Here is a 24,479-nt window from a genome sequence, read left to right on the forward strand (position 1 = left end):
AGCCCCTCACTCCACGTCTGGGAGTTCAGAAGTACTCTCTTCCCAGGCCCTTTGCGCTCACCTCCTTGCCCACCTCTGGCCCGAAGCTTGTGTCTGGACCCTACCCTGGAGTCCAAAGTCCTGCCCAGTTCAGAGAACCAGACTCAGTGCCAGGAGCTGCAGACACGGAGAACAAGACACTGTCCCTTCATGTGGGGAGTCGGGACAGAGGCTGTCCCTGTCACCTGAGGGTAAGCCCAAACCTCCTTTGGTGTTGGGACCTGTCAAGGGCAAGGGGACTGGGCTCTCCCTTCTGGGTCCTCCCACGCTCAGCCATCAGCTCTGTCTCCCGCCCCCCCGCCAGGGGACTCTGTCACCACATGGGGTGCCCCTTGGCCGCTGCTAGCTCAGGAGTCCTCCCTCTCACCCCCCTGCTCGTCTAGCTCCAGGTTTTCCCAGGAATGTCCCTCTGGCTCTTAGCTAAGTTTGGGGGATGGTGGGTCCCAGATGAAATCTAGTTCGTGCTTGTCTTCCCCTCCTCCATGGTTCTTACATCTTTTTTTTTTTTTAGATTATTTATTTATTTATTTGACAGAGAGAGAGAGACACAGCGAGAGCAGGAACACAAGCAGGGGGAGTGGGAGAGGGAGAAGCAGGCTTCCCGCGGAGCAGGGAGCCCAACGTGGGGCTCGATCCCAGGACCCCGGGATCATGACCTGAGCCGAAGGCAGACGCTTAACGACTGAGCCACCCAGGCGCCCTCCCCTCCTCCACGGTTCTTTTGTGAAGAGGGATCTCAGAGGGCTTGGGATGGAGGCTGTGGGGGGAGAAAGGGACCAGAGCCACGTCATGGGGCCTGGAGACCATGGCTGTGGTTTCCGGTTCTCCAGAAACACTCCCTCCAGCTCGCCCTCAGCCTTGCCACCCCTGTTCCCTGGCTCATCCTGTCCATTTGGAGGACCACTGGATTGGAAATAACAGGCTGCCCGCCAGCCCTCTCCTCCCACCAGGGACACATCTGCCCCCCCCCCCACCCTCCCAGAGGGATGCAGTCAGGCAGGGAGAAGGAGGGGAGCAGAGAACAGAACAGATCAGGGAAAGCATTTAAAAAGCAGGTCTCAGGGTTAGAGGCTGGAAAGTAGGGGGCAGGCTGGAGCGCCCAGGAGGGCGGGGAGAGGGGGGTTGGAGAGAAAGGGCCTGCGCTTATTAACCCCAATGAAGCAGCCTGGCCCCTGGGTGTGTGAAGGTAGGAGAAGGCCAGGAAGGAGGAAGGGGAAAGAGTCTGGGGGTTCATCTAGGAACCCTTCCACAGCCACAGGAGCTGGGCTCTTCTCACCAGGGGCTGCCTCGGCACCAGCTGACAGATGAGAGGAGAGGGAACCGGCCCTGGCCTCAGGCAGCCCTCCTCCGCGCTGAGACGGGGAGAGAGCCCCTGCCCTCAAGGGGCTCCTATCTGACAGTGAACCATGGGTGCTCGCATCAGGGAGCTCCCACAGAAGAGAGGGTGTCCTGGGGGACCCTGTCCTTAGGGAGACTCCATTCTGATGGGAGGACATAGGTCGTAACATCAGGAAGTCCCTCTCCATGGGGGCCCTTCTCCTGGGGAAGCCTCAGGCTGAGGGGCAGGAGGGACCCCCTCCCACGGGACATGATAACACACCAAGAGCTTCTCAAACCGATGGAGCTTTGGGCCTCAAGTCTGCCGCTGGGGAAGGGCAAGGATGGAGGCACAGAGCCCCAGGGGGAGTCAGGGAGGTGAGAAAGCAGGCTGGGAAACAGGCTCTACTCTGAGTCTCCTCCGGGGCACGCAGAGATGACTCACGCGTGGTCCCTGGCAGACCCAGCTAGTGGTCTGGGGGCAAACGGTGCCGCCTCCCACCCTCTCTCCCCTGGCTGCTGCCCCCTGTGTCCTGTCCACACTCCCAGGTAACTGTCCTGGGGAGGTTCCTATACGCTGTCCCCTGCCCGCCCCCAGCGGGGTCAACAAGACACAGCAGCGCCCCCTCCCCTCCCCCGAGGCAGGCCTAGCTCCTGCCCCTCCAGGCCGAGGCCATCGCTAACACAGATTAGGTAAAGCACCGGGTGGGTATTGTTAAATGGAAGCTGTGATTTGTCGAGCAGCTGCTGTGTCCGGCTTTCCCTGAATTTATCCTCTCTGCTACCTTGGACCTAAGTGTCGTGAGTCCCCATTTTACAGGTGTGCAAATGGAGACTCAGAGAAGTTCCTGAAGTCGTCTAAGATCCTGTAGCTATTGAATGGCCGTGGCCCCTCTCTCCTCTAGAGGGCACTGTCAGAGCAGTCTGAAGCAACTCCAGAGCATACATGAGGTGATCCCTCTGGGGGATAGAAATCCGGGTTTTAGAAAGCCTGCCTGCCGCTGTGAGACCCGCTCTGTCCCCTCTGCGGGACCCTGCGGCCGCTCGGAGCTGGGCAGCTGAGCACTGCCATCTAGTGGCCACCAGGGCCCGGTTCCCTTGCTCAGGGAGGGGTCCCACGTGGGGTGGATGGACTCAGTGGTAGCCAAGGAGTCCAAGGGAGAGTCCCAACTTCTCCTCATCCCACCGGCGCATGCGGACCAACATGCTGCGCCAGGCACTGGGAACGGGGCCGGGGCACAAGGGGAGCCAGTGGGCAGCAGTCTAGTGGCTTGAATTAGAGACTGGCAAATTTAGAAAATGCTGGGCACCCTTGTGTGTGCGTTGAGGCCAGGTGTGGTACTGATCTGTCCCAGGAGGCAGGAGGGCATCCTGGCGGATTCTGACACGGGGGCGGGGCATGGAGGTGGGAGACCATCTTGTCTCCACCTCGGCTTGAAGTGGGGCATGGCTTGGCTGAAGGCCCTTCGGAGAGGCATCAGGCATCCTCTCCCCAAGGCCGGCAGCTTTCTGCTGTCCATGCAGAAGTCAGTCTAGGGATTGGCTTGAGGCTTTGGACATTGAGGCCCTTAGATTAGGGAAGCAGGAGAGGAGGGACCACAGAGATGGGGCCTGAGCCAGGCCAGGAGGATGGGAGTAGTCGTGGAGGCTGGCAGCTGCATCTGCCTGAAGCAACTGTGCAGCATAGTGTGATCTAGAACAGAGGGGCGGGGGGACAACTGTGTGTCTAACAATAGGGCTTGGGTAAATTAATGCATACAGTGGAAAACCATGCAGCTGTTAAAATGATGATGTAGATAAATATTTATTGATATGGAAAGATGTTCACAACATATTGCTGACTGGAAAAAACAAATTACAAAATAATTTGTGCAGCATGAGGCCACTTGTAAAAAAAAATGAACATATATATGGAGGGAAATCTGGTAGTGTTTATCTCCAGGTGGTGAAATCATGGCTAATTAAATTTTTTCGTTTTGCTTATCTATATTTTCTGATTTTTCTACAGCGAATGTGTCATACAAAATAATGAAAGTTTGGCAAACAACCACGACCATGTCTATCTACCTCTCCGGTTCTTGTGTGGACATCTTTGGATAGTTAAGGGCTGAGTGTGGGGAATGGGTCTAGGGTCTGATGGAGGTTGAGGATGGAGCCAAGGAGCCTGGGTGACACAGGTCCGGGGAGGTGGCTGAAGGGGGTGAAGGGGGGACCTCTCTCTGCTGCTGCTGAAATAAGCCTGGGTCACACACACAGAGGGACCAGTCACTGAGCCTCACTGACAAGCCCTTCCTGCTCTCGTTCCATCTCTCCCGCCCCACCCCCCAGACTGCTTTACCCTCATTTCAACTAGATTTCACTGGAACAAAGAGAGAAGGCCGTATATTGTGACTTTCCCGGCAAGCTAGAAGGACAGCCACTCCTAGTCACAGAGAGTAATTGGGATGAGGGTTTGTCCCATCTTTTTCTCCTTTTAATGCCCCTTGACTTTCCCAGCTCCTCCACCCATAGCAGGATCAAAAGTCATGGGGTATCCCCTCCCCAAGAGTCCCCTCCCCATGTTACTGCTCAGGTCCAGGGTCAAGCGTGGCTGAAGACTTCGAGACCTTCACCTTCCCTCTCTTGCTGGGACTCACCAGGGAAAACCTCGGCAGGCAGCTGATAACATGCCCAAATGGAGTGCGTCTCCCCAGCGTGGGGTAAGAGGCATTGCCCCGTCTGGAGCTCAGGGGTGAAGCTGGCTCTGGGAGCTGGGGAGGGGGCAAGCAGCCAGGCCTTGTCTGCAGAGCCAGAGACCTGGCAGTGCCGGGCTGGCCGCACCCCCCCCCGGGCCTTCCCCTTGTGCCCACTGCATGACTCACCTTGGCACAGACACAATGGTCAGGGGTGGGCACAGAGCCTGCCCCCCACTGCACCCCGGCCCCCTCAGAGGCTTCCGAGAAGCTCTTTGAGCTGGGGGCTTGGGCTGTACTCTGCCTAATAGCCTGGCATCTTGGGATAAAAACAGCACAGCCCCCCAGGGGCTGCCCTCTCCGTGTGGCGCCCTGACCAGTGGTGGAAAACAAGGCTCTATTCAGCAAGTGTCCAGGAGAAGGGGATCAGAGGCCCAAGCATGGGCAGCAGGGGGGGTGGGGAGATGAGGGCTTCCCAGAAGTCCAAGGACACAGATGGGTGAGGGGCCTGGGTGAGGTTCTGGCCCCCCGTGGAACCAGAACAGAAGGGTGGATGGATCTGAAGGGTCAGGCTCCAGGACGCCTGGCCCTGGGCTCCTAGTATGGACCCAGTGGCTCCCAGGTTCCCACACTGACTCATCCCCAGAGGCCTTTCCGTCCTCTCAGCCTGATGTGTGGGAACTCAAAGGAGATAAATCTCCAGTGTGAAAGTGAGGTGAGGGGTGGCCGGGAAAACAGGGTGATGCGGGAACAAAGATGGGAGCCAGGACAGCCAGCGCATCCATAATTGCTTTTGTGTGGCTGTCAAGGCCCGGCTCCAGACCGGGGTGCAGAGAGGCTGGGCAAGGGGCAAGCGAGCCCCCTGGGACTGAGGCAGGGGCTTAACTGGGGTCCAGGGAGAAGGCCAGGGAGTGCGGCGCCTGCCCCTCTTGCTCCCTCAAAGCTTCCATGTTCCTTCCTTCATCCTCCCCCGCCTCCCTGCTAGACAGAGGCCTCAACTGACCCTCTAGACAAAGGGCTGGTGTCCAGTTGCAGCCCACAGCCCCAGACCTCCAGGGAAGGGGGAGAAAGCAGGAATGCAGGACGCCCATGTTCGGAGGGGAAGAGTCCAACAGTCTGCTGGGAATGCGGCTCAGCAGGAAACTGCAACGTGGGCTAGAACACGTTTGTTCTTTGCAAGTTCCCAGCACTTAGCAGGCACTCGAAGGAAGAGTGCTGTGATGGGCTCTAAGAGGTGGAAAGCAGGTCAGAGGTCATCTGATCCAGACCTTTCCTGGGGAAAGGGCCTCCCTGCCCAGTGGTCAGGGCCGCAGACGGAGCATCCAGCCCCAGGCACCAGGAGGGTCACTGTCTGTGGCCAGACTGGGGTTGGCAGGCCCGGGAGGCCCTGCCTCTGGGCACGGTGACCTCGGTGGGGTGAGAAGGGCTCTCCCCATGGCCGAGCTGTGGCCCGGCCCCTCCCCCTCAGGCCATGCCAGGGGGCGTTGCCCGGGGCGGCTGGGGCAGCGCCAGGCCGGCCCACGCCTCCATAAAGCCCTCACTTCCCAGGAGCGGCCGGAGTCTGGCCAGCATGGAGAGGAGACGGGTCACCTCAGCGGCTCGCCGCTCCTACAGCTCCTCCTCGGACGTGCTCGGGGGAGGCCTGGTCTCCAGCCGCCGCCTGGGCCCGGGCCCGGGCACCCGCCTCTCCCTGGCCAGGATGCCGCTTCTTCTCCCAGCCCGGGTGGACTTCTCGCTGGCCGGGGCCCTCAACACCGGCTTCAAGGAGACACGGGCCAGTGAGCGGGCAGAGATGATGGAGCTCAACGACCGCTTTGCCAGCTACATCGAGAAGGTGCGCTTCCTGGAGCAGCAGAACAAGGCGCTGGCTGCGGAGCTGAACCAGCTGCGGGCCAAGGAGCCCACCAAGCTGGCCGATGTCTACCAGGCTGAGCTGCGTGAGCTAAGGCTGCGGCTCGACCAGCTCACAGCCAGCAGCGCCCGGCTCGAGGTGGAGAGAGACAATCTGACGCAGGACCTGGGCACCCTGAGGCAGAAGTGAGGAGGGGGCCCGGGGAGAGGGGCCTCATGAACAGGGAAGATGCCCGATGCCCCCCACCCCCACCCCCGGCCCAGCGGGAGTGCCGCAGACCCGCAAGGATGTCAGGCAGGGGGTTTTGCCTCCATGATCCTTGGCTCCTCTGTTTCCCCATCTCTGGGAGGGGAGGGCTGTCCTTGCTCCCCAAGATGATGGGAGGGACTGGGAGGAGCCCAGAGTCTCAGGGATCTGAATCCCGAAGACCTCTGGCCAAGGAGCCAGCGTACTCTCAGCACGTCCCCGTTGGGGAGAGCTGTGCGGGAAGAGTCAGGGACCCCGCAGGCAGGGTCTTCGCATTTCATTCACTGCAGGGCCTGGTGGCCTTTTGGGTCCGTAGAGAGGAGGAATGGGAAGAGAAGATTGGTGGGCAGTAGGAGGACTGGGCTCCCAGGGGAAAGGAGGTGCGGGAAAGAGCAGGCCTGGCTTCGGGAACACAGATGATGCTCCCTGTTACCAGCTTATGACCCTGGTCAAGCCACTTCAGCCTGCAGAGCTGTGAAGCAGAGATTCTAATAAAACCCATTTCCAAAGGTCAGGGGAAACCCCAGGGACGGGTGTTTTGCTGAGCTGGCAGGGCACGCACGTGTGTGTGTGTGTGTGTGTGTGTGTGTGCGTGTGTGTGCCCTCAAGTGCAGGAGGATGAGTGTGTTTGTGCATGCAGCAGTGAGTGTATGTTGGTGAAAGCACCTGTGTGAGTAGGAACAGGGGACCAGCCTTGATAAAGCACCTTAGTAATGAGTTAAAGCAAAGGTCCTTGTCTGCTCACCCTCCTGGCCAAGGCTCTGTCTGAGACCCTATGCCCTTCACTCCTCCTGCCATTCCACTGGTCCTGGGGGTGGGGATTCTCTCTGGCAGCCACCTCCAGGGAGATTGGGGGGCAGGGGTCCAAGATCCTCAGAAGAGCCTGGACCCAGGAATGTGTCCCCCTACCCCAGGCTCCAGGATGAAACCAACCTGAGGCTGGAGGCTGAGAACAACCTGGCCACCTATCGACAGGTCAGGGAGGTGGAGGGGAGGGGGAGGGATGGGGGGGTAAAGGGTTGATGGCAGGTCACACAAATAGCCCCCAAGCCCAGCCCTCCAGAACAATGTGCTGCTCTCCCCCGCCACAGAAGGAGGGATCAGACAAGGCTAGGGAGCGGGGAGGAGGAGTCTGGGGTCAGAGCAGCCTTTTGCCCCTCCTTGCTCCAGGAGGCAGATGAAGCCACCCTAGCCCGTCTGGATCTGGAGAGGAAGATTGAGTCTCTAGGGGAGGAAATCCGGTTTTTGAGGAAGATCCACGAGGAGGTAAGGCCAACATAGAGACTGGAATGGATAGAGACAGAGAGCCTGAGATTGAGAAATACTCACAGACAGAGAGAAAGAAAATGAGAGAGAGAGACTGAGGGAGACAGACATAGAGACAACAGAGCATCCTCAGTCCCTGGTGAAATTCATACAGACACACACCACTTACTAAGCATTATAACAGACCTTGTTGCCTCATTTTTTATTTCACTACAGTCTTGTGAGATAGGGACCCTCCCAGTATGATCTCCCAGTATGATCTCTGTGAAACAGAGGACACCGAAGCCCAGCCAGGTTAAAGAACTTGCTAAGGTCACATAGTTAGTCTCTCTGACATCACCCCCACTGCCATCTGTCTCCATTTAAATGAGAGCCCTTCATTTTAAAAAGATACCACTGAGCTCTCTGACTTCAGATTATGGATTCAGAGTCCATGATGCCAAGGAACCTGGGAACCCATAGACACACCCACACCACGGGGACTCGGTCACTCTCCCACAAGAACACAGGCACGCATTCAGTGCTCCTGCCTGGCCGAACCTGGGAGGAGGACACCATGAGGCCCCCAAACGACCCTCTGCTCCCCTAGCCTGGGCCATGCCACTTCCTCTAACTAGAACTGCCCCATTTCCCTTAGCCAACGTCAGCGTCCAAGGGGCAGGCAGACCAGGGCAGAATACTGTGGGGAAACCCCAGTGGCAGCCCGGGCCCCCGGTCCTGGCATCGCCTTCTCTCATCTTGCCCAGGAGGTGCAGGAGCTCCAGGAGCAGCTAGCCCAGCAGCAGGTCCACGTGGAGCTGGATGTGGCCAAGCCCGACCTCACGGCGGCCCTGAGAGAGATCCGCACGCAGTACGAGGCCATGGCGTCCAGCAACATGCATGAGGCCGAGGAGTGGTACCGGTCCAAGGTAGCCCTGACTGTGGGCCAGCCTGCCTCCTCTGGGCAGCCCTACTGGCTCCATACAAGAGAATTGGGGAACAAGGGTGGAGGAAGCTGGGAGAGGATCCTCTCTGGGTGATTGACCTTCACCAGAGAAATGAGGTGGCTTGCCCAGGGTCACACAGACACCATTACTGCCAATGAGTATTTCTTTCTTCTTCTTTCTTTCTTTCTTTCTTTCTTTCTTTCTTTCTTTCTTTCTTTCTTTCTTTCTTTCTTTAAGATTTTATTTATTTATTTTAGAGAGATAGAGAGAGAGAGAGAGAGAGCATGAGCAGAGGGAGGAGCCGAGGGGGAGGGAGATGGAGGGGGAAAAATCTCAAGCAGACTCCATGCTGAGCATGGAGCCCCATGCAGGGCTCAATCTCACCACCCTGAGCTCATGACCTGAGCTGAAACCAAGAGTCAGACACTTAACCAACTGAGCCACCCAGGCGTCCCTCCGATAAGTACTTCTTATTATTATTATTATCATTATTATTGTTACTATTACTGTTATTATTAGCCAACATTGATGTGTGCCAGGCCCTGTGCTTTACATGCATTATCTATCTTACTCACTGTGAAGAAAGTACTATTCTTTGACAGATGAGAGAACTGAAGTCCAGAGAGGTTAACCAGTTTGCCCAAACTCACACAGTTCCTAAATGGTAGAGCCGGATGTCTAATCCCAGCCGTTGCACTTCCTGATGCTTCTGCTGTTTGTGTCCCGGGTTACCGAGCACCCACTGCATGCCAGCACTGCCAAGGATCCAGAGACCTGTCCCACCAAGGAGACGTGATGTGCACCCAAATACATTGTCTAGAGAGAACATTGCTGGGCAGGGTTTATATAGATGTAATGTGGGGGACGGGGAGGGTATCATAGAAGGGAGGGCTAGGGGCTTGTGGGCTAGGTGGGACTGGCAGCCAAAGAACATGAAGAGAAGAGGGAAGGGGCATTTGGGGTGCAAGAAAGCACAGGGCAAGGGCCCTGAGATGCCAGCCCAGGGGCCGAGCTGAGGAGCAAGAGTGGCAGAAGCTGGTCATGGCTCTGAGCAGGTCAAGCCTGGATGGAGCCACGAGAGCGTCACTGCAAGCTGGTGGAGAGAGCACGATTAGAACCCAGGGTACTGCTCACCAGAACCCCCTGGCCACGGTGCTGGAGGTCAGGGTTCAGTCTCCTGGATAGAGCTGCCAGTGCAGAAGATTCTGGATTCTGTGGCAAACGCCATTTGGTCCTTCATTCCCTGCCCAGGCACTGTGCTAGGTGCTGGAGACGTGGCAGGGGCCTTCTGTGCCCTCTGCCCATGGGTCACAGTCGCTGGGAATAATCCCACCCAGGGCCAGAGTCCTGGGCAGACCTGGACACCAAGCCCGGGGTCCTGCCCATCTCCCTGAGTTCCCAGAGACCCATCAGCCCACACGGCTCCAGAGAGGTGCGGCCCAGCCACCCCTGAGCGTAGGGCCCTCTCACCCCTAGTTTGCGGACCTGAACGACGCAGCCGCCCGCAACGCCGAGCTGCTCCGCCAGGCCAAGCATGAGGCCAACGACTACCGGCGCCAGCTGCAGGCCTTGACCTGCGACCTGGAGTCCTTGCGCGGCACGGTGAGCGCGGGCGGGGCCGCAGCGAGGCGGAAGCGGGTGCGCGCGAGCTGGAGCCCCCGGGGGACACGCAAGCCGGGGACGGGGACCGGCACTGCGGGCGGGGGCTCTGAAAAGTTACTTGGAGGCCGGGGACAGGCCGGGGGGTGGGGGGAGGGCGGGCAGTGTGACCCCTCCCCGAGGCACCTGCCGGCTCCACCCTACAGAACGAGTCCCTGGAGAGGCAGATGCGGGAGCAGGAGGAGCGGCACGCGCGGGAGGCGGCGAGTTACCAGGAGGCGCTGGCTCGGCTGGAGGAGGAGGGGCAGAGCCTCAAAGACGAGATGGCCCGCCACCTGCAGGAGTACCAGGACCTGCTAAACGTCAAGCTGGCCCTGGACATCGAGATCGCCACCTACAGGAAGCTGCTGGAGGGCGAGGAGAACCGGTGAGCTGCCACCGCGGCCCTGGGGAGTCCTCCCTGCTGCCCCTCCCCGGAGTCTCCTTGCTCCCTTCAGGGACTGTCATATTCAGCTTGTGTCCTGCCCTCTCCTATCCCAGTGCTCAGCACAGTGCTCGCCCAACACCCAGTAGGTGTTCAATAAACGTTTGGTGAATAAATGAATGGATTCGATTCAAGCAATGTTGATGAGGTCGCAGAGCGAGGACTTGGGTCACCCCCCAAACTAAGAGGCTCACTCCCCACCCTCCCAATGAAGATTGGACTTCTTTTCCCCTGACCCGTCTCTTTGGTCTTGGAACTTTCTTCACCACTTCCTCCTCCCCTCTGCCTTCCTCCAGTCCTCCAAGCTTTCAAATAGAGATGCTCCCCTGGCGGACAACACCCAAGCCCCTTGCAGACTCTTGGAGCCTCAGGGAGCGTGTTGGCTGCTGGAGAAAGCCAAGAGATGGGCCTTGAGGCTGTCAGGATAACCCCCTGGACCAGGGCCTGGCCCCGGGGATGTCCCTGGGCTGCCCGGTCACTCTTCTGCCTTTGCTGTCTTTCAGCATCACCATTCCCGTGCAGACCTTCTCCAACCTGCAGATCCGAGGTCAGTAGAGCAGGGCTTTGTGGGCAGGGTGTTGGATTCCTGCCCTCTCCCCCAGGTGGGCTGCTACTCTGGCCTGGGGCCGAGGACCAGGGCAAAGGGGTCCGGTCCAGGGATCGCCTTGGGGACCATAATTCACTGCAGAGCTTCCAGCCAGAACACAGCAGCCCAGGGCATTCCAGGTGGGGCTTGCGGCTCCTTCTGCCCTGCTCTGCCCTGTGCCCCCTTCCCTAACCTTGCACCCCCTCCTATAGCAGAACTGGGTGAAGATCTCAACCTCTGCCCTGTCCACAGAGCCCTGATCAAGCTCAGCCCATCTGAGTGTTTTATGTTTTTGTTTTTTTTTTAACTGCTTGTCACTACAGGGGGCAAACGCACCAAAGAAGGGGAAAGTCACAAGGTCACAAGACATCTCAAAAGCCTCACAATACAAGTTATACCAATACAGGCTCACCAGATTGTAAATGGAGCCCCGCCGGCTCTCGGTTAGCAGCCTGCCTCTCAGACTCTCAGACACAGTGCTTTTCTCAGCTTGGCAGAGAGTGAGCCTCACCAAGCCTGTTTTCCCTGCCCTCCTGGGCTCCTTCCTCCCAGGTTTCCCTAAAGGGCCAAGCTTGTGTCATTTTCCCAGCGACCTCAGTGCCCAGCCCAGGACCTGGCACAGGGTAAATGTAGGTTAAACTAGCAGAGCTGGTTGGTATTCAAAGTGATGTGTCCTCTGGTGCTCAGATGAGAGGCTATGGGGCCCCTGGGCGAATGCCAGCCTCCACCTCACCTCCTCCCCGTCACTGGGAGGGCCCCTCGGGGCTTGCCGTGCCTGGTGGCCAGGTTCTCTGCTCAATTCGTCTGTCCCCGAGGCTCCACGGCTCAGCTCAGTGCTGATTCAGCCCAGAGGATTATTTCCCCCTGGACTGCAGCTCTTGTAGTGAATAAAGTTTTATGCTCCCTGCTCTTAATTTTAAATATTAGTGAGTGTGACATGTTACATTTCTCTCTCTGGGGGGGGGGGACTAAATTACTTCTGACTTGGATGTGGCCCTCAAATGCTTCTTATCTAAGGGGGGAAAAAACAAAACCTTCTTCTGCTCTAGAAATTTAGGAACATGAGCTATACATGTCCTGGGGCTAGTTCAGCATCAGAAGTTTAACCAGGCAGAGCAGGTTGAGGTAATACTGCCAAGTGCCAAACAGTAAAGGGTCAGTAGAGCCCAGAGAAGTGGCAGAGAGAAGTAAGGGAGGGGCAGGGGAACAGGAAAGGGACCCACGTGTATTGGGCACTCATATGTGCTAGGCACTTAACATGTATTATTTCAGTGAACTGACTCCTTGCTCCCACCTAGAGAAGTAAACACCATCATCCCCATTTTGCAGATAGGAAACTGAAGCTGGGAGAGGTAAATTAACTTGCCCACAGCCTTGTGGCTGAGCTGAGACTCGAGCTCTGGCCTGCCTGATTTCAAAGCCCATGTGCTCCTTCCTCGGCACATCGCTGGGGTGTCAGAAAGCCAGGGACCAGGCGAGAGCTTGCAGAGGGACTGAAATGCAGCCAGGCCAGGAAAGTGAGCAAAGCACTGGATGGAGCAGCCAGGCCTTACCTAGCACCATGGGGACTTGGGGGGCTCCAGCCCCTTTGAAAGAGCCTAGGTCCTCTCTGCCTAGTTGGATAGACTTTCAATCCCTATGACTGTGGGTTTCATGGGGAAGCTGGGGGTGGGGAATGATGTTTAGTGGCCCAGGAGCCAACAGGAGGCCTCCTGTCCCCGTGCCTGCAGAAACTAGCCTGGACACCAAGTCCGTGTCAGAGGGCCACCTCAAGAGAAACATCGTGGTAAAGACCGTGGAGATGCGGGACGGAGAGGTAAGGAGAGCAGACCTGAGATTCTGGCCCTGGCAGAATTGAGACCAGGCTTTGGAAGAAAGCCTAAACTGCACATAGAAGGTTCTCAATCACTCAGAAGAGCTTCCCAGGGAGGCTCTGGAAGGGGGGAAGGAACCTGGATGTAATTCAACTCCCTATCCCCTCCGCTGGCAGTTCCAGGGAGACTGGGTGCCCAGGCCACTGGGTGGAGTCCTGATTTGGACTTTCTCCCTGTCTCACCCTCAGACGCAGGTGCCCCCAGCACCAGGCCTGGGGAGAGAGAGAAAGAAAATTAAAGTTAGTAGCTTTCACTCCCAACTTTCAATTTCCGGCTTGATAAAAGGAACCTGCTGGAGGAATAGGAAGGGGGGATTTGGCATAAGCCCTCCCTGTCACACCCGCGACACTACTAGCTAATCTTACCACATCAGCTCGCCAGGTGCCAGGCCCCGCGCTAAATGCTTACGAGTGTTACCTCATTTCCTGGCAGCTTCTTGAGGGGGAGTGCTGGTTGCTCCCATAGAGAAGAAAGACCCGGGAAGGCTGGGGACTTCTCCAAAGTTGTATGGCCTTGAAGTGGTGGGCCTGATATCTGTGTGAGTCCCTAACTATTGCGCTGTGCACTTCTGTGCCCCCTGCAGGTCATAAAGGAATCCAAGCAGGAGCACAAGGACGTGATGTGAGGCAGGACCCTCCAGGTGGCCCCTGTCCCACAGTGTGAGGGGCCTGAGCAGATGGGATTGTTGCCCCTCTTCTGATGGTGGACTCCCCCAGACCCGAGTTCCCACTCACCCCGGCTGCTCCCCTCGTCCCTCCACCTCTACACCAGCTTGCTGCCCTAGGCTCCGTGGGTACCAGACCTGCCAGACAGCACCCACCCTACACCCAGTAACTCCAACTAACAAGGCACTTACCCCAAAGGGGCGGCCTGGAGGGGCATGGCCAGCAGCTTGGGTTAGAACTGGGAGGAAGGAGAGAAGTTGGGGAGGGCCAAGGACCCCAAAAATTGCCCTCCTCGACATCCCTAACCCCCACTGTCATGGCAACTATTGCCAGAGCTGGGGGTCCCTGGGGGTAACTGGGAAGTGGGCCTTGGGGTTTCGTCAGGCTGCTGGCGGACAACCAAGACTCTGAGACAGGAACCCCCACAGGCAAGGTAGTCCTGGCCAGAGGTGTCTTCTTCTAGACTGACCCCGAGCAGTCTGAGAGCGGGTGGGGACATCCTGCCACTTGGAGTGGTGCCCAGACAGAATGCCTGGCCTGCCCAGATCCCAGAGGGGCCCTCTGAGTGACGATTCAAATGTCTCAGTCCCACAGAGCTGACATGTGGGCACGCTGTGGGCATGCCATGGGCATGTGGGAGTTTGATTCTCAGCACTTGCAGGATCTATAGTGTAAGTGGAGAGGGAATGGGTGCTGGGAAGGAGTAGAGGGGAGCTGCCTGGCCCCTAGGTTGGCTACAGAGAGGTCAAGCCCAGGAGTCGACCCTCCATAAGGCTGGAGGGGAGGCAGGTGGAGATGGTAGGGGAGGCAGTTGGGATGATGCTAGACATCAGAGTTGGGGGTTGTGGGCAACCAGGTACACCTGGCCTCTGGGTCATGGGGAATCAAGGAAGTGACTCATCCTCTTGAAGATGCTCAAACAGGAGAGAGAGGCAGCCGTCCCCGGGGGCAGGGCGCACTTTGTCCCATGCTAAAGGCCCCTTCCTTGCTGCATAATCCCTCCACCCAGGCGTCGGAGCTACTGTAGCTGCTGCCTCGAGACCCCAGCAAACACTGCTGGGCGAAGCCACCCCCATTCATCTGACACTCTCCACCCTACAGTGACCTGCTGCTTTCCCCTAACCAAGGGCCCTTGTGGTTCTCCTCTTACTCAAATACAAAGTGTACGCTCATTTTGTAGGTAGTACTCTAGTTTATCATTCGGGAAATGGAGGCATGAGCAGAGTGAAGGCTCTGGTTTGTGCTCTGCTTTCCATGGGAAGACTGTGGGGGGCAGGCACAGGACTATCTGTGCCCAGAAGTAGGGCTGAAAGGGCCCACTCCAGGGTACCCCTCGCCGTTCTAAGGCCAGAGAAGTGAGAGTCCCTCCCTCTTTCCAAGACCTGGTGCCCTTTCCCCCACTCCCTCCTGCCACCCACTGCTGCTAACCTTCAGAGCACCACTGCAGCCTTTACTCACTAAGGTAAATAAAGACAATGGCCGTGGCCTTTCCCAGAGTGGACTCTGATCTGTTCAGGAGAGGCTGGGGCTGGGGGAGAGGGCAGGAAACGGCCTGGGACAAGACTCAACTTGCTTCTTCTCGCTGATCATCTTGGGACCCCAAGCCCCCCAGCAAACTCCAACTCCAACCCTGCTCCACATGGCAGCCCCCGTGCCCCCCGGCCCTTCTTCTCACCCAGTCCCCAGCCCTGGGGAAAGCCCTGACCTTGACCTCACTTCCCCCTCCCATTTCCCCTGTTCTAGTCTTTACCTTTATTCCCAAACCGGCCATTCCAGAGACGAGGACATATACTAGGCTCCTCTACTCCCCCTTCCTCTCCCGGCTGCCCCCCATTTCAACCAGTGCCCACTTGGCAATCCCCCAAGGCAAGAAAAGAAAGCACCTCAAACACTGTTCCAACATCAAAAAGGTCATTTGATGAATATTAGGTTCACTTCTTCCTTCTCTGAGCATGAGGTTGGAAGATGCGCACTCTGGCTGCTTCGGTACTGGCCCCAGTCCCCCATCTCCTGCCCGCCTCAGGCTGCTCCACCCGCCAGGAGCAGGTTATAAGTAACAGGTCTGTCCACACACACACCCCCCACTTGCCACACAGCCCAGCCCGGGATGCCCACCCAGAGGCATCCGGTGTCATCTAACAAACACATCTGAGCGCAACTGGTCTTCCGAGCGGGGGGGGGGGGGGGGGGGGAGGTGGGCGGCTAGGGGGAGAATTTGGGGCAACAGCGAAATAAGTAACAGCAGCACCGGCAGAGGTGAATGGTGATAAAGACCGCCGTGATGAACAGGTAGCCCACCAGGGTGAGCTCCACGGCGGAGCGAGTCTCAGGGTCCGAGAACGAGGCCCGGTAGCGGCCCCAAGACATGACACCCAGCCGCAAGCCGGCGACGCGCACCCCCTGCCGCCAGCAATAGTAGATGCCCCGGTCACTCAGCTGGGTGAAGCGGATGTGGAGGTGGTTGCCGTGGTCGATGAACACCCTCATGGACCTGTTGACGCCCCTCAGGTACTGCGTGCGGTACAAGTACTGGCGGTCCTTGTCCCAGGCCACGGCGTGCTCTGGCCGGGCCCCGGGACAGGAGATAATGAGTCCGTGGCCGAGCCTCTGCTGGTGGTACTGGATGGGCACCTGAGGCAACCAGGGCCGGCTGCCCACCTTGGACACATAGCTGAGGATGGCCATCACGCCCTCGTGAACCTTCTTCTCACACGGCACCACGCAGCTCTGGACCAGTAGTTCGGGGGTGTGCTCCCTGGCCTGGGCCCGAAGCTTCCTGGGCACGGCCTGCGAGCCGCAGGACACCACCTCCGGCAGCGTCTTGCGGTAGCGGGGGGAGAGACCCGGGCTCTGCAGGTAGCACAGGCCGATGCGCCACTGCTCTCCTCGGACCCCGCAGCGGTCGCAAGGGGTCCACTCCCAGAAGGTGGTGAAGATGTGGAGGCTCCCGTGGTGCTCATCGGCAAAGGGCTCCTGGCCCTGGTCCTTGAAGGTGGCCACCATTCCCTCGCCGCTCTGGATGTCCACATCGTAGGCATAAAAGTAGTCCCCCTTGCGGGTGCCACAAAAATACAAGCCCGAGTCCTCGGGCTGGGCCCGGAAAACCAACAGGCTGAACATGCGGATGCTGAAGCGAACCAGCATGTCGCTGCCCGCGCGCACCTGGGACTCCTCTGTCAGCACCCGCCCATCGAAGTCCGTCAGCACTTTGGTGTGGCTGCTACCCAGGTGCTTCTGATAGTACCAGACCACGGCAGACACCTCCTCGGGCTTGCAGTGGCAGGGAAGTTCGAAGCTCATGTCTGCCAGGTAGGCTGCATTGTCAAACATCAGAAAGGCTGGGCAGGGGGTCCTCTGAAAAATGTTCTCCTTCTCCACAATTTCGAAGGCCTGGAGACTCCCCCACACCCACAGGAGCAAAGTGGTGTGGGCCAGGTTCATGCCTGCAAGAGGCAATGGTCAGAGGGGGCGGGGCAAAACCAAGGCACTCAAGGCTTCACGGGGCTTCTAGAGATCACTGCCAAGAGCAGGTATCTATAGGAGAAAGGACTGAGCAGCCAGAAGAGAAGCAAGAATCTGCAGAGGACACGGCCAAAGGCAAGGCAATTTATTCCCACCTGATGTAGAAGATGCCCTTCTCACGCTCCAGACGTTATCTTGAGGGAAAGACCATTCTAGAACCTGGCCCTCTCTCTCCTTTCTAGAACACTGGCACTCACCCAAGAATGGGTCAGGGGAAACCGGAATGAGAAGCAAGGGCACAGGTGCTAGAACAGGAAAATCTCTGCCTTCCTGCTTCAGGTCCTGCCTGCCTGCTTGGTGGAAAGGTCTTCCCTTTGGTTAATCCGGGAGTTGAAGAAGACCCACCTGCCTGCACATCTGGCCATCTGAAGCCTGGGAGGCTGGCCAGACCCAAGCTGATGGCTTGGGGCTTTCCCAGACACAAACTGCCCAGGAATTCAGCCCCTGAGGAAAATACTACACCTCAATGAGGTAGCATTTGATTATTTGTCAATTAAATATGCATTCATTGATTTGGAGTATTCTTGTTAAGAGCTATGGAGATCAGTATTTGTTTAACATGGAAGACTGATGATTTTTCTTTCTTATTTATTTATTTATTTATTTATTTATTTTTTATTTTTGAGTAGAGGCTTTAACTGGTAATAGCCAGCATTTGGTTGGGTACACACTCGTCTCTCAGGGCCACGGGCTAGAGGCTTGGCAGACTCTGAGGGTGGGAAGCAAAACTCAAGTTCTTGGGCCCTTGACCATTCTGTTGATCTACACAGTTCAGAATATTGAGCAACCTAGGTGGCTGGAGAAGTGGGGAAGATTCGATTCTTGCATACGTTCTGCCAACTCCAGGTTGAGAAGGGAATTAGGTGTGGGCTTCTCATGACAGTCCTGCAGAGCCCCCAGGACAACAAGCAAAAAATGCCTCCAGTGGCCACGGGGGGGCCTCTGAAGGTAAATGGTCCTGTCAATCCACCTTGTACAGCCCTAGCAGCTCTTGCAGGAGCCTCTCCTCCTCCTGGATCCCACCAGGCTGCTCCTCCAGACCCCGCTCCTTCTGGCTCAGCCCCTCCTTTGTGGGTCTGGGAGCACTCGTGGCTTGCAGCTTCTGAAACAGGCCTCTGCAGCTCTCTCTCTCCGCACGGCTCAGCAGGCTCAGGTTCAGGGTGAAGCGCCCGGTGCTGGCCAGGCTGTGCAGGATCCCTAGCACCACCAACCGGTCGGCTGGCCTCACATGATCCGCCAGTGCCACCAGCAGCTCCCCTAGAAGTCCAAACCCCACGTCCGTCCGGAAGAGGTGACCCAGCTTTGGACCTCCGAGCCGCAGCAGGGCCTGGTAGCGCTCTGGCCCGCTCTGCAAGTGCCGCCGCCAATCACGGTAGAACTCTGCAGAGGTCTCAGGCTGGAAAAGTGTTTTCTCCTGGATCACAAGGAAGGAAAGAAAGTCCCGAGCTCTTCCAGCTGCTCTGCGGCAGGAAGAGAGTGACGGTGACGGGAGCCTGTGGGTTTTCATCTTAGCTCTAGTGTTGCTTTCGGAGCACTAGGTAGGCTGTGGTCCCTGTGGGCCTGGTTTTCAGATCAGGGAACTGGGAATGGGACAGGGAGGGAGGGCCCCAAGGAACCCAGGCCATGATTTGAGAATCTCAGTTGCACTAGGATTTTCCCACTGATGAATGTGCACATATGTGCACTGCTCTATGAGAGTAAGTCAGGGGATGACTGGAAACCTCAGGAAGAGAGAAAGGAATTCAAGGTGAGTGTTAGAAATCTGACAGGCTGGGTCTCTCTCCCAATGCTGCCACAGTATCATTACACTATATGCCATATAACCTGGGGGCAGAGCAGCTCAAATCTGATCTGGGAGTGCAAGCCAACGGACTGAGTGAAGAAGACCTGTCTAGCCCACCTTCCTGACTGGTTCTGCCCAGCGTAACTCACTCTCACCGTCTGCTGGTTGCTTTTCTCTCTGGGATTGGAGGCAGAAACCTGCCTCTTGTCAGTTTAACATGAAAAAGAAGGAAGAAGTATGTGTCGTAAGAAGACAGGGTTGGAGGTTTAGGGCAGAGACTCCGACGGGGCTGAAGAGGCTGGGCCTCACCTACCTGGGAGATTTCAGTGGTCTCGTCCTGAGAGGTCCCCGTCTGAGTAGTGTGACAGTTCCAGGCCACAGCCCTCCTCCCTCCTGTCCTGGCCTCCCGCTCCAGTGGCTTCAGATGTGATGCAAGGACAATACTCCTGCAGGCAAAGGACAGGGATCGGAGGATAGACTTCACGCTCTCTGCGGATGTGAGGTGGCTGCACTTTGCATGATCGAGGCGAAACCTACCAGCAAGTCAATATGACAATAATAACAGCAACAATGGCTGACGGCTTTTGAGCACTTCCCATGTACCAGACACTGTGCTCAAAATCTTACATGGAACAATTTCTTTAATCGTAACAATAGTCACTCTCTTTTACAGATGAGGACTAGAGGTTCCGAGAGGTTAAATAACTTGCATAAGATCACACAGGTAGCAGAAGGTAGGGCCAGGACTGAGCCCAGAATTGCCTGACTTCAAAGCACATGCTCTTATCCGCTACAGTCCACCATAACAGGAGGGTCTGAGAAAAACTGCATTAAGCTGAAAAAAAAGAAAGAAATTGCATTAAGCCAACCTGAACTCCTCGTAGGAGGCCACCTTCTGCTCCACGGCCCGTAACTTGGCAGCATTCTCCCGTTTGTATTTCTCATCAGCACTGAGTGCAGCCTGCAGCTCTTTCTCCAAAGCCTTGAAGTCAATGATGTCTTTCCTCTCCATGGTCTGTTTCTAGGAAGGCAAAGGAAATGGACGTCACTGGAGGATCAATATCAGGGAGGAGGATGTGTCTGCCTTCTTTGCCAGCCTACAGAACGACCCCAAAGCGCTCTGGATATCTTTCTACTTATCTTGCAGGGTGTTACAACAATCTAGTTCTCTATAGAGGGGAGCTGAGTTGCACAGTGAGGACTTGCTTAAGACTTGTCACTGAAAATAGAACACAGAGTCTGACTTTCAGTTTGGAGCCCTGTCTTTTTTTTTTATGTTATGTTAATCACCATACATTACATCATTAGTTTTTGATGTAGTGTTCCATGATTCATTGTTTGCATATAACACCCTGCGCTCCATGCAGAATGTGCCCTCTTTAATACCCATCACCATGGAGTCCTGTCTTAATTTTGTTCTCTACCTCTAAAAGTATTTTAATTCTGGTGCTTCTGCTGAGGAGACATTTGGATCTCAGAATCCAGTCCCTTCACTCTTTCACAAAATCCTAGTGCAACTGAGATTCTCAAATCATGGCCTGGGTTCCTTGGGGCCCTCCCTCCCTGTCCCATTCCCAGAGGGTTCACTCTATAGCGAGTGACAGAGGACCTCCCACAAACGCAGAGCTATTGTTAACTATACTTCTGAGTCCAGGAATAAAATTTCACCCATCATTCAGTGTTTTCAATGGGGAATGATACTTTTCACCCAAACCAGATGCAATGACTGAGTAGGAAATCAAGCAGAAGTGGCAGAGGAAGGGGTTCAGGGATCTCTGTTCCCAAATCCCTCCGTGCAGACCAGGGCTGGAGCACAGGTCTGTAGGTACTCGAGCAACCTCTTTAGCTCTGCCACTGTACTTCTGCAGCCTCTGCGTATGTGAGGCTGATTGATCCGTTCAACAGGGAACTCATCTATATGGGTTCTAGTAGTGGCTCTGGCATTTACTTGCTGTGAGACCTCTCTGAACCTCAGACTTGTGGTGCGTTGACCTAGATTTTGTGGTGGTGTCATCATCAACAGCCCTAGGGCAGGGAAGCAGGAGGTCTGCGACCAACCCCACAGCCCTTTCCCTCCACCCCAGCGTGGGTAAACTGAACACCGAGAAAGGGGCGGGGCAGGCCAGGAACTTAACTCAGGTGTCTCGGCTCCTGTCCAGTTCTATGCCCTCCCCAGTCATTGAAGAGAGAGGACAACTAACCCTTCCGCTCCCCAGCCCTTCACCCCAGGACCTCAGGCCTAGGCTTCCTTGCTTTCTTTGGGAATACTCAGATACTCCGGAACCGCACAGCTCAGCGTAGAGGAGCGGTGGTTGCTCAGCAACTGCTCCAACAGCCTGACCACGTGATCGTCCAGAAAGGCCCCCCCCCTTTCAGGGTGGCTCCGAGGCGCCTGACCAGATTCATGCCTCCTCCGGCCTTAGTCTCTTTGGAGCAACCCACGCCTTGGTTTGGGGGCTCTCGACTCCACGTGGCTGGTTCCTGGGTCCGCGGCCGGCATTCCTCCTAGCCGGTCCTCAGGCAGAGGGCTGTCCTCGGGGCAGAAACGCGACGGCAGCGTCGGCGGGGTCCTTCCGGACGGCGGGCGCAGCGGTGCGGCGGCGTGGGGCGGAAGCGCGGTCTCGGGCGGCGGACTAGGAGCTTTAGGCTGAGCGGGCGACAGGTGAGCTGGCGCGGGTCAACGGCAGGAGAAAGTTGCTGGGATGGGAAATTAAATAATGTCAAATCTGGAAGAGACGTTGTAGGTTTTCTGCCCCCTTTCACTTTACAGATGGGTAAACTGAAGGGTGGAGCGGGAAAGGGAATGAAAGATGGCCCCCTCTCCCACAGCACATACCTCGATTCCGGGATTCCCTCAGTGTCGACCATCCGTAAAATTCCTTCCCTGGGCGAGGGTCGTTGTCTTACTCCCTCTTCCATCTGTGCCTTCTTCATCCCTTCTCTACTAAGCTTACTCCGTCATTATTCTGTATTCGTTTGGGAGCCTGCGTTATAGCGGGAAGCTACAGTGAGGTTTGGCCACTAGTTTTGTGCAACTGTGGGCAAGTCTTCTACCTTCTCTGTGCCTTGTAGGAGTTATTCACTCATCATTCAACAAATAGTTATCGAGGTCTTGTTTTGTGCCAGCACAGTTCTACGTGGGAAAAAAACAAAAAAAGTCTTAACACTGTAGATGGGGAGATGATAGTGAAAGTGACGTGAATAGATATATGTGAGCGAGAGACTAGTACTACCAATAAAGTAATAATAAAACAATGAAAGTGGGGATTGGAGAGTGTGTGTAGGGAGGACTGTTTTAGAGTGACATTCTCAGAGGTGACATTTTATTTTGTTTTATTTTTAAATATTTTATGTATTTGACAGAGACAGCAAGAGAGGGAACACAAGCAGGGGGAGTGGGAGAGGGAGAAGCAGGCCTCCCGCCAAGCAGGGAGCCTGATGCGGGGCTTGATGCCGGGACCCTGAGATCATGACCTGAGCCCAAGGCAGACGCTTAACGACTAAGCCACCCAGGCGCCCCAACAGAGGTGACCTTTTAGTAGGGACCTGAGTGAAATGAAGGAACAAGGTATAAATATCCAAGGGAAGAGCATTTCGGAAGAGAATTTCAAGTATAAAGGGCCTGGAGCAGAAATGAGCTTGATTTGTTCCGCGAGCAGCCTTTTATAAAAATGTGTGCAGGCACTTCATGGATCTTGGGGGAGTGAAATGAGCACAGATGTGATAACTCTTAGGAAATAAAAAGAATATGCATATGAAAGTTTCCATTGTAATTTACATTTAATTACAAGTCCCTGGAGTCCTTTACTTGAGATGAATACCACTATCTCAAAATAAAATATTCCATTCTGTTAACATTGCGTTCCTGCTATGTTGGGCATTGGCAGGAAGGCACAAGGAACACAGGGTTCCTGTATTCAAGAAGAGCCAAAAAATAATGCTTGCTGACATTTATTGAGCCAGTGACTTTGATAAATTGTTTACAGAGACTGTTTTGTTTAAATCTCATAACTTCACACAATGGGGATTACTCCATTTTCCAGTTGAGGATATAGATTTGGAGAAGTGAAGTAACTAACCTGAAAGTACCTAGTTAGTAAGTGACAAAGTTAGGATTCAGATGTAGGCCTTTCAACCCCAGAGCCCTAACCCTTACACCACCTCTGGTTTGTTGTTTATTACTTATAAACTGTAGGGTTGTTGGGGAGGGTAATTAGTAGTTAACTACCATTCAAGGCAGAGTTAAATGCTGATTAAGGTACAAAAGGCTATAGGAGTGTAGGGGAGTGAGAAATTGAGGATCTAGAAAAGCTTGAAGGAGGTGCCATTTGAATTGTTACTTTGAATAGAATTTCAGTAATTGAAATGGAGAAAACCACGGAATACTTATTAATTACAAAGAGAAAACAAGAACTTTACATTGGAAAAGCCTGGCAGACACCACCATAATCAAGTAATTAAATGAACGTCACCACTAATGGGACAGATTAAAATCTTGTACCACCTGATAGGAGATGCACTGAAAAGAACACCGCATTGCTTCTGAGAGATTCCTGCTAAAAATGCAAAACCTGACTCCAGTCATGAGGAGACACCAGATATACCCAAATTAAGGGACATTATACAAAAATTAATCGCCTGTAATCTTCAAAAGCATCAGGTCGTAAAAGTCAAGGAGAGACTGAGGAGCCGTTCTTAAGTGCAGGAGACTAAACACGTGACCGTTAAATGCAAACGTGATTCTGGATTGGATCCTTTGCTGCGCAGGACATTATTAGGATAGTTTGTTCTAGGGGCGCCTGGGTGGCTCTGTCGGTTAAGTATCCAACTCTTGATCTCAGCTCAGGTCTTGATCTCAGGGTCATGAGTTCAAGCCTGGCATTGAGCTCCACGCTGAGCGCGCAGAGCCTACTTAAAAAAAAAAAAAAGTACAGTTTGTTTTAATAATGGAGGTCTGTGGATTAGGTGGTAGTAATGTGTCACTATTAATTTTCTGATTTTGATTGTCATACTGTGGTCATGTGGGAAAATGTCCTTGTTTGTAGGAATCACACACACTAAAGCAGGGGTTGACAAACTTGCTATCAAGGGCCAGATAGTAAATATTTTAGGCTTTGTGGGTCATATGGTCTCAGAACTACTCAAGTTTGTTACAGTGTGAAAGCAGCCACAGACATTATAAATGAATGAGCCTGGCTGTGTTCCAATAAAGCTGTTTTTATAGACACTGAAATTTGAATTTTATATAATTTGCACATATCGTGAAATATTCTTTTGATATTTTTCAACTATTTAAAAATGTAAAAGACAAAAAAAAATGTAAAAGACATTTCTAGCTTGGGGGCTGTATGAGAACAGGCAGCAGGCCAGGTTAGCCCCAGGCCGTAGTTTGCCAGCTCCTGCATTCAAGTATTAGGAGGTGATGAAGCACTGTGTCAGCAACTTATCCTCGAGTAATTTAGGAAAAAGAAAAATATTTGTGCTACTTTGCAACTCTCTGGTATTTTAAGTTAAAATTTTTTTAGTATAATAAGAGTGGGAGAAGAGAATGTAAACAGTGAGGAGGAGCAGTCAGCAGTCCTGAGAGGAGATGTGTTGAAGGGGATATGGTCAACCATAAGGTTAGAAATGTGGGGCCGTGTTGTGGA

General features: G+C 55.0%; 4 protein-coding genes across 4 annotated transcripts in view; 2 read left to right on the plus strand and 2 right to left on the minus strand.

Moving 5' to 3' along the window:
- Positions 1–5,598: 5,598 nt before the first annotated feature.
- GFAP (glial fibrillary acidic protein) lies at positions 5,599–13,486 on the plus strand. The gene is made up of 9 exons (XM_028092747.2): positions 5,599–6,065; positions 7,041–7,101; positions 7,297–7,392; positions 8,139–8,300; positions 9,795–9,920; positions 10,124–10,344; positions 10,905–10,948; positions 12,718–12,803; positions 13,445–13,486. Exons 1-9 carry the CDS (start codon positions 5,599–5,601, stop codon positions 13,484–13,486), a joined length of 1,305 nt encoding a protein of 434 aa, XP_027948548.1.
- Positions 13,487–15,728: 2,242 nt separating this feature from the next.
- FAM187A (family with sequence similarity 187 member A) lies at positions 15,729–16,967 on the minus strand. The gene has a single exon (XM_028092718.1). It carries the CDS (start codon positions 16,965–16,967, stop codon positions 15,729–15,731), a length of 1,239 nt encoding a protein of 412 aa, XP_027948519.1.
- Positions 16,968–17,725: 758 nt separating this feature from the next.
- DNAAF19 (dynein axonemal assembly factor 19) lies at positions 17,726–19,919 on the minus strand. Its single transcript, XM_028092820.2, has 3 exons — positions 19,701–19,919; positions 19,145–19,277; positions 17,726–18,462 (listed from the first exon to the last, which is right to left on the minus strand). Exons 1-3 carry the CDS (start codon positions 19,841–19,843, stop codon positions 18,010–18,012), a joined length of 729 nt encoding a protein of 242 aa, XP_027948621.1. The 5' UTR covers positions 19,844–19,919; the 3' UTR covers positions 17,726–18,009.
- A 1,472-nt stretch (positions 19,920–21,391) lies between these two features.
- The window catches only part of EFTUD2 (elongation factor Tu GTP binding domain containing 2), a 42,871-nt gene continuing 39,783 nt past the window's right edge, over positions 21,392–24,479 (plus strand). The window contains exon 1 of the mRNA XM_028092725.2: positions 21,392–21,493. The gene's annotated coding sequence lies outside the window, so the exon portion shown is untranslated. The remainder of the gene's footprint in view (positions 21,494–24,479) is intronic.

This window comes from Eumetopias jubatus, unplaced genomic scaffold (assembly GCF_037043125.1).
Source record: "Eumetopias jubatus isolate StellerSeaLion01/CBP00866 unplaced genomic scaffold, mEumJub1_p1.0 scaffold_10, whole genome shotgun sequence".
Taxonomy (NCBI): Eukaryota; Metazoa; Chordata; class Mammalia; order Carnivora; family Otariidae; genus Eumetopias; species Eumetopias jubatus.

Coding starts and splice junctions, on each gene's coding strand:
- FAM187A (XM_028092718.1), bottom strand. CDS start 16,967: ATGAACCTGGCCCACACCACTTTGCTCCTGTGGGTGTGGGGGAGTCTC.
- GFAP (XM_028092747.2), top strand. CDS start 5,599: ATGGAGAGGAGACGGGTCACCTCAGCGGCTCGCCGCTCCTACAGCTCC. Junction 7,393..8,138: donor TGAGGAAGATCCACGAGGAG/GTAAGGCCAACA, acceptor CATCTTGCCCAG/GAGGTGCAGGAGCTCCAGGA. Junction 10,949..12,717: donor CTCCAACCTGCAGATCCGAG/GTCAGTAGAGCA, acceptor CCGTGCCTGCAG/AAACTAGCCTGGACACCAAG.
- DNAAF19 (XM_028092820.2), bottom strand. CDS start 19,843: ATGGAGAGGAAAGACATCATTGACTTCAAGGCTTTGGAGAAAGAGCTG. Junction 19,278..19,700: donor GCCTCCTACGAGGAGTTCAG/GTTGGCTTAATG, acceptor CTTTGCCTGCAG/GAGTATTGTCCTTGCATCAC. Junction 18,463..19,144: donor AGACCACTGAAATCTCCCAG/GTAGGTGAGGCC, acceptor CTTGTGATCCAG/GAGAAAACACTTTTCCAGCC.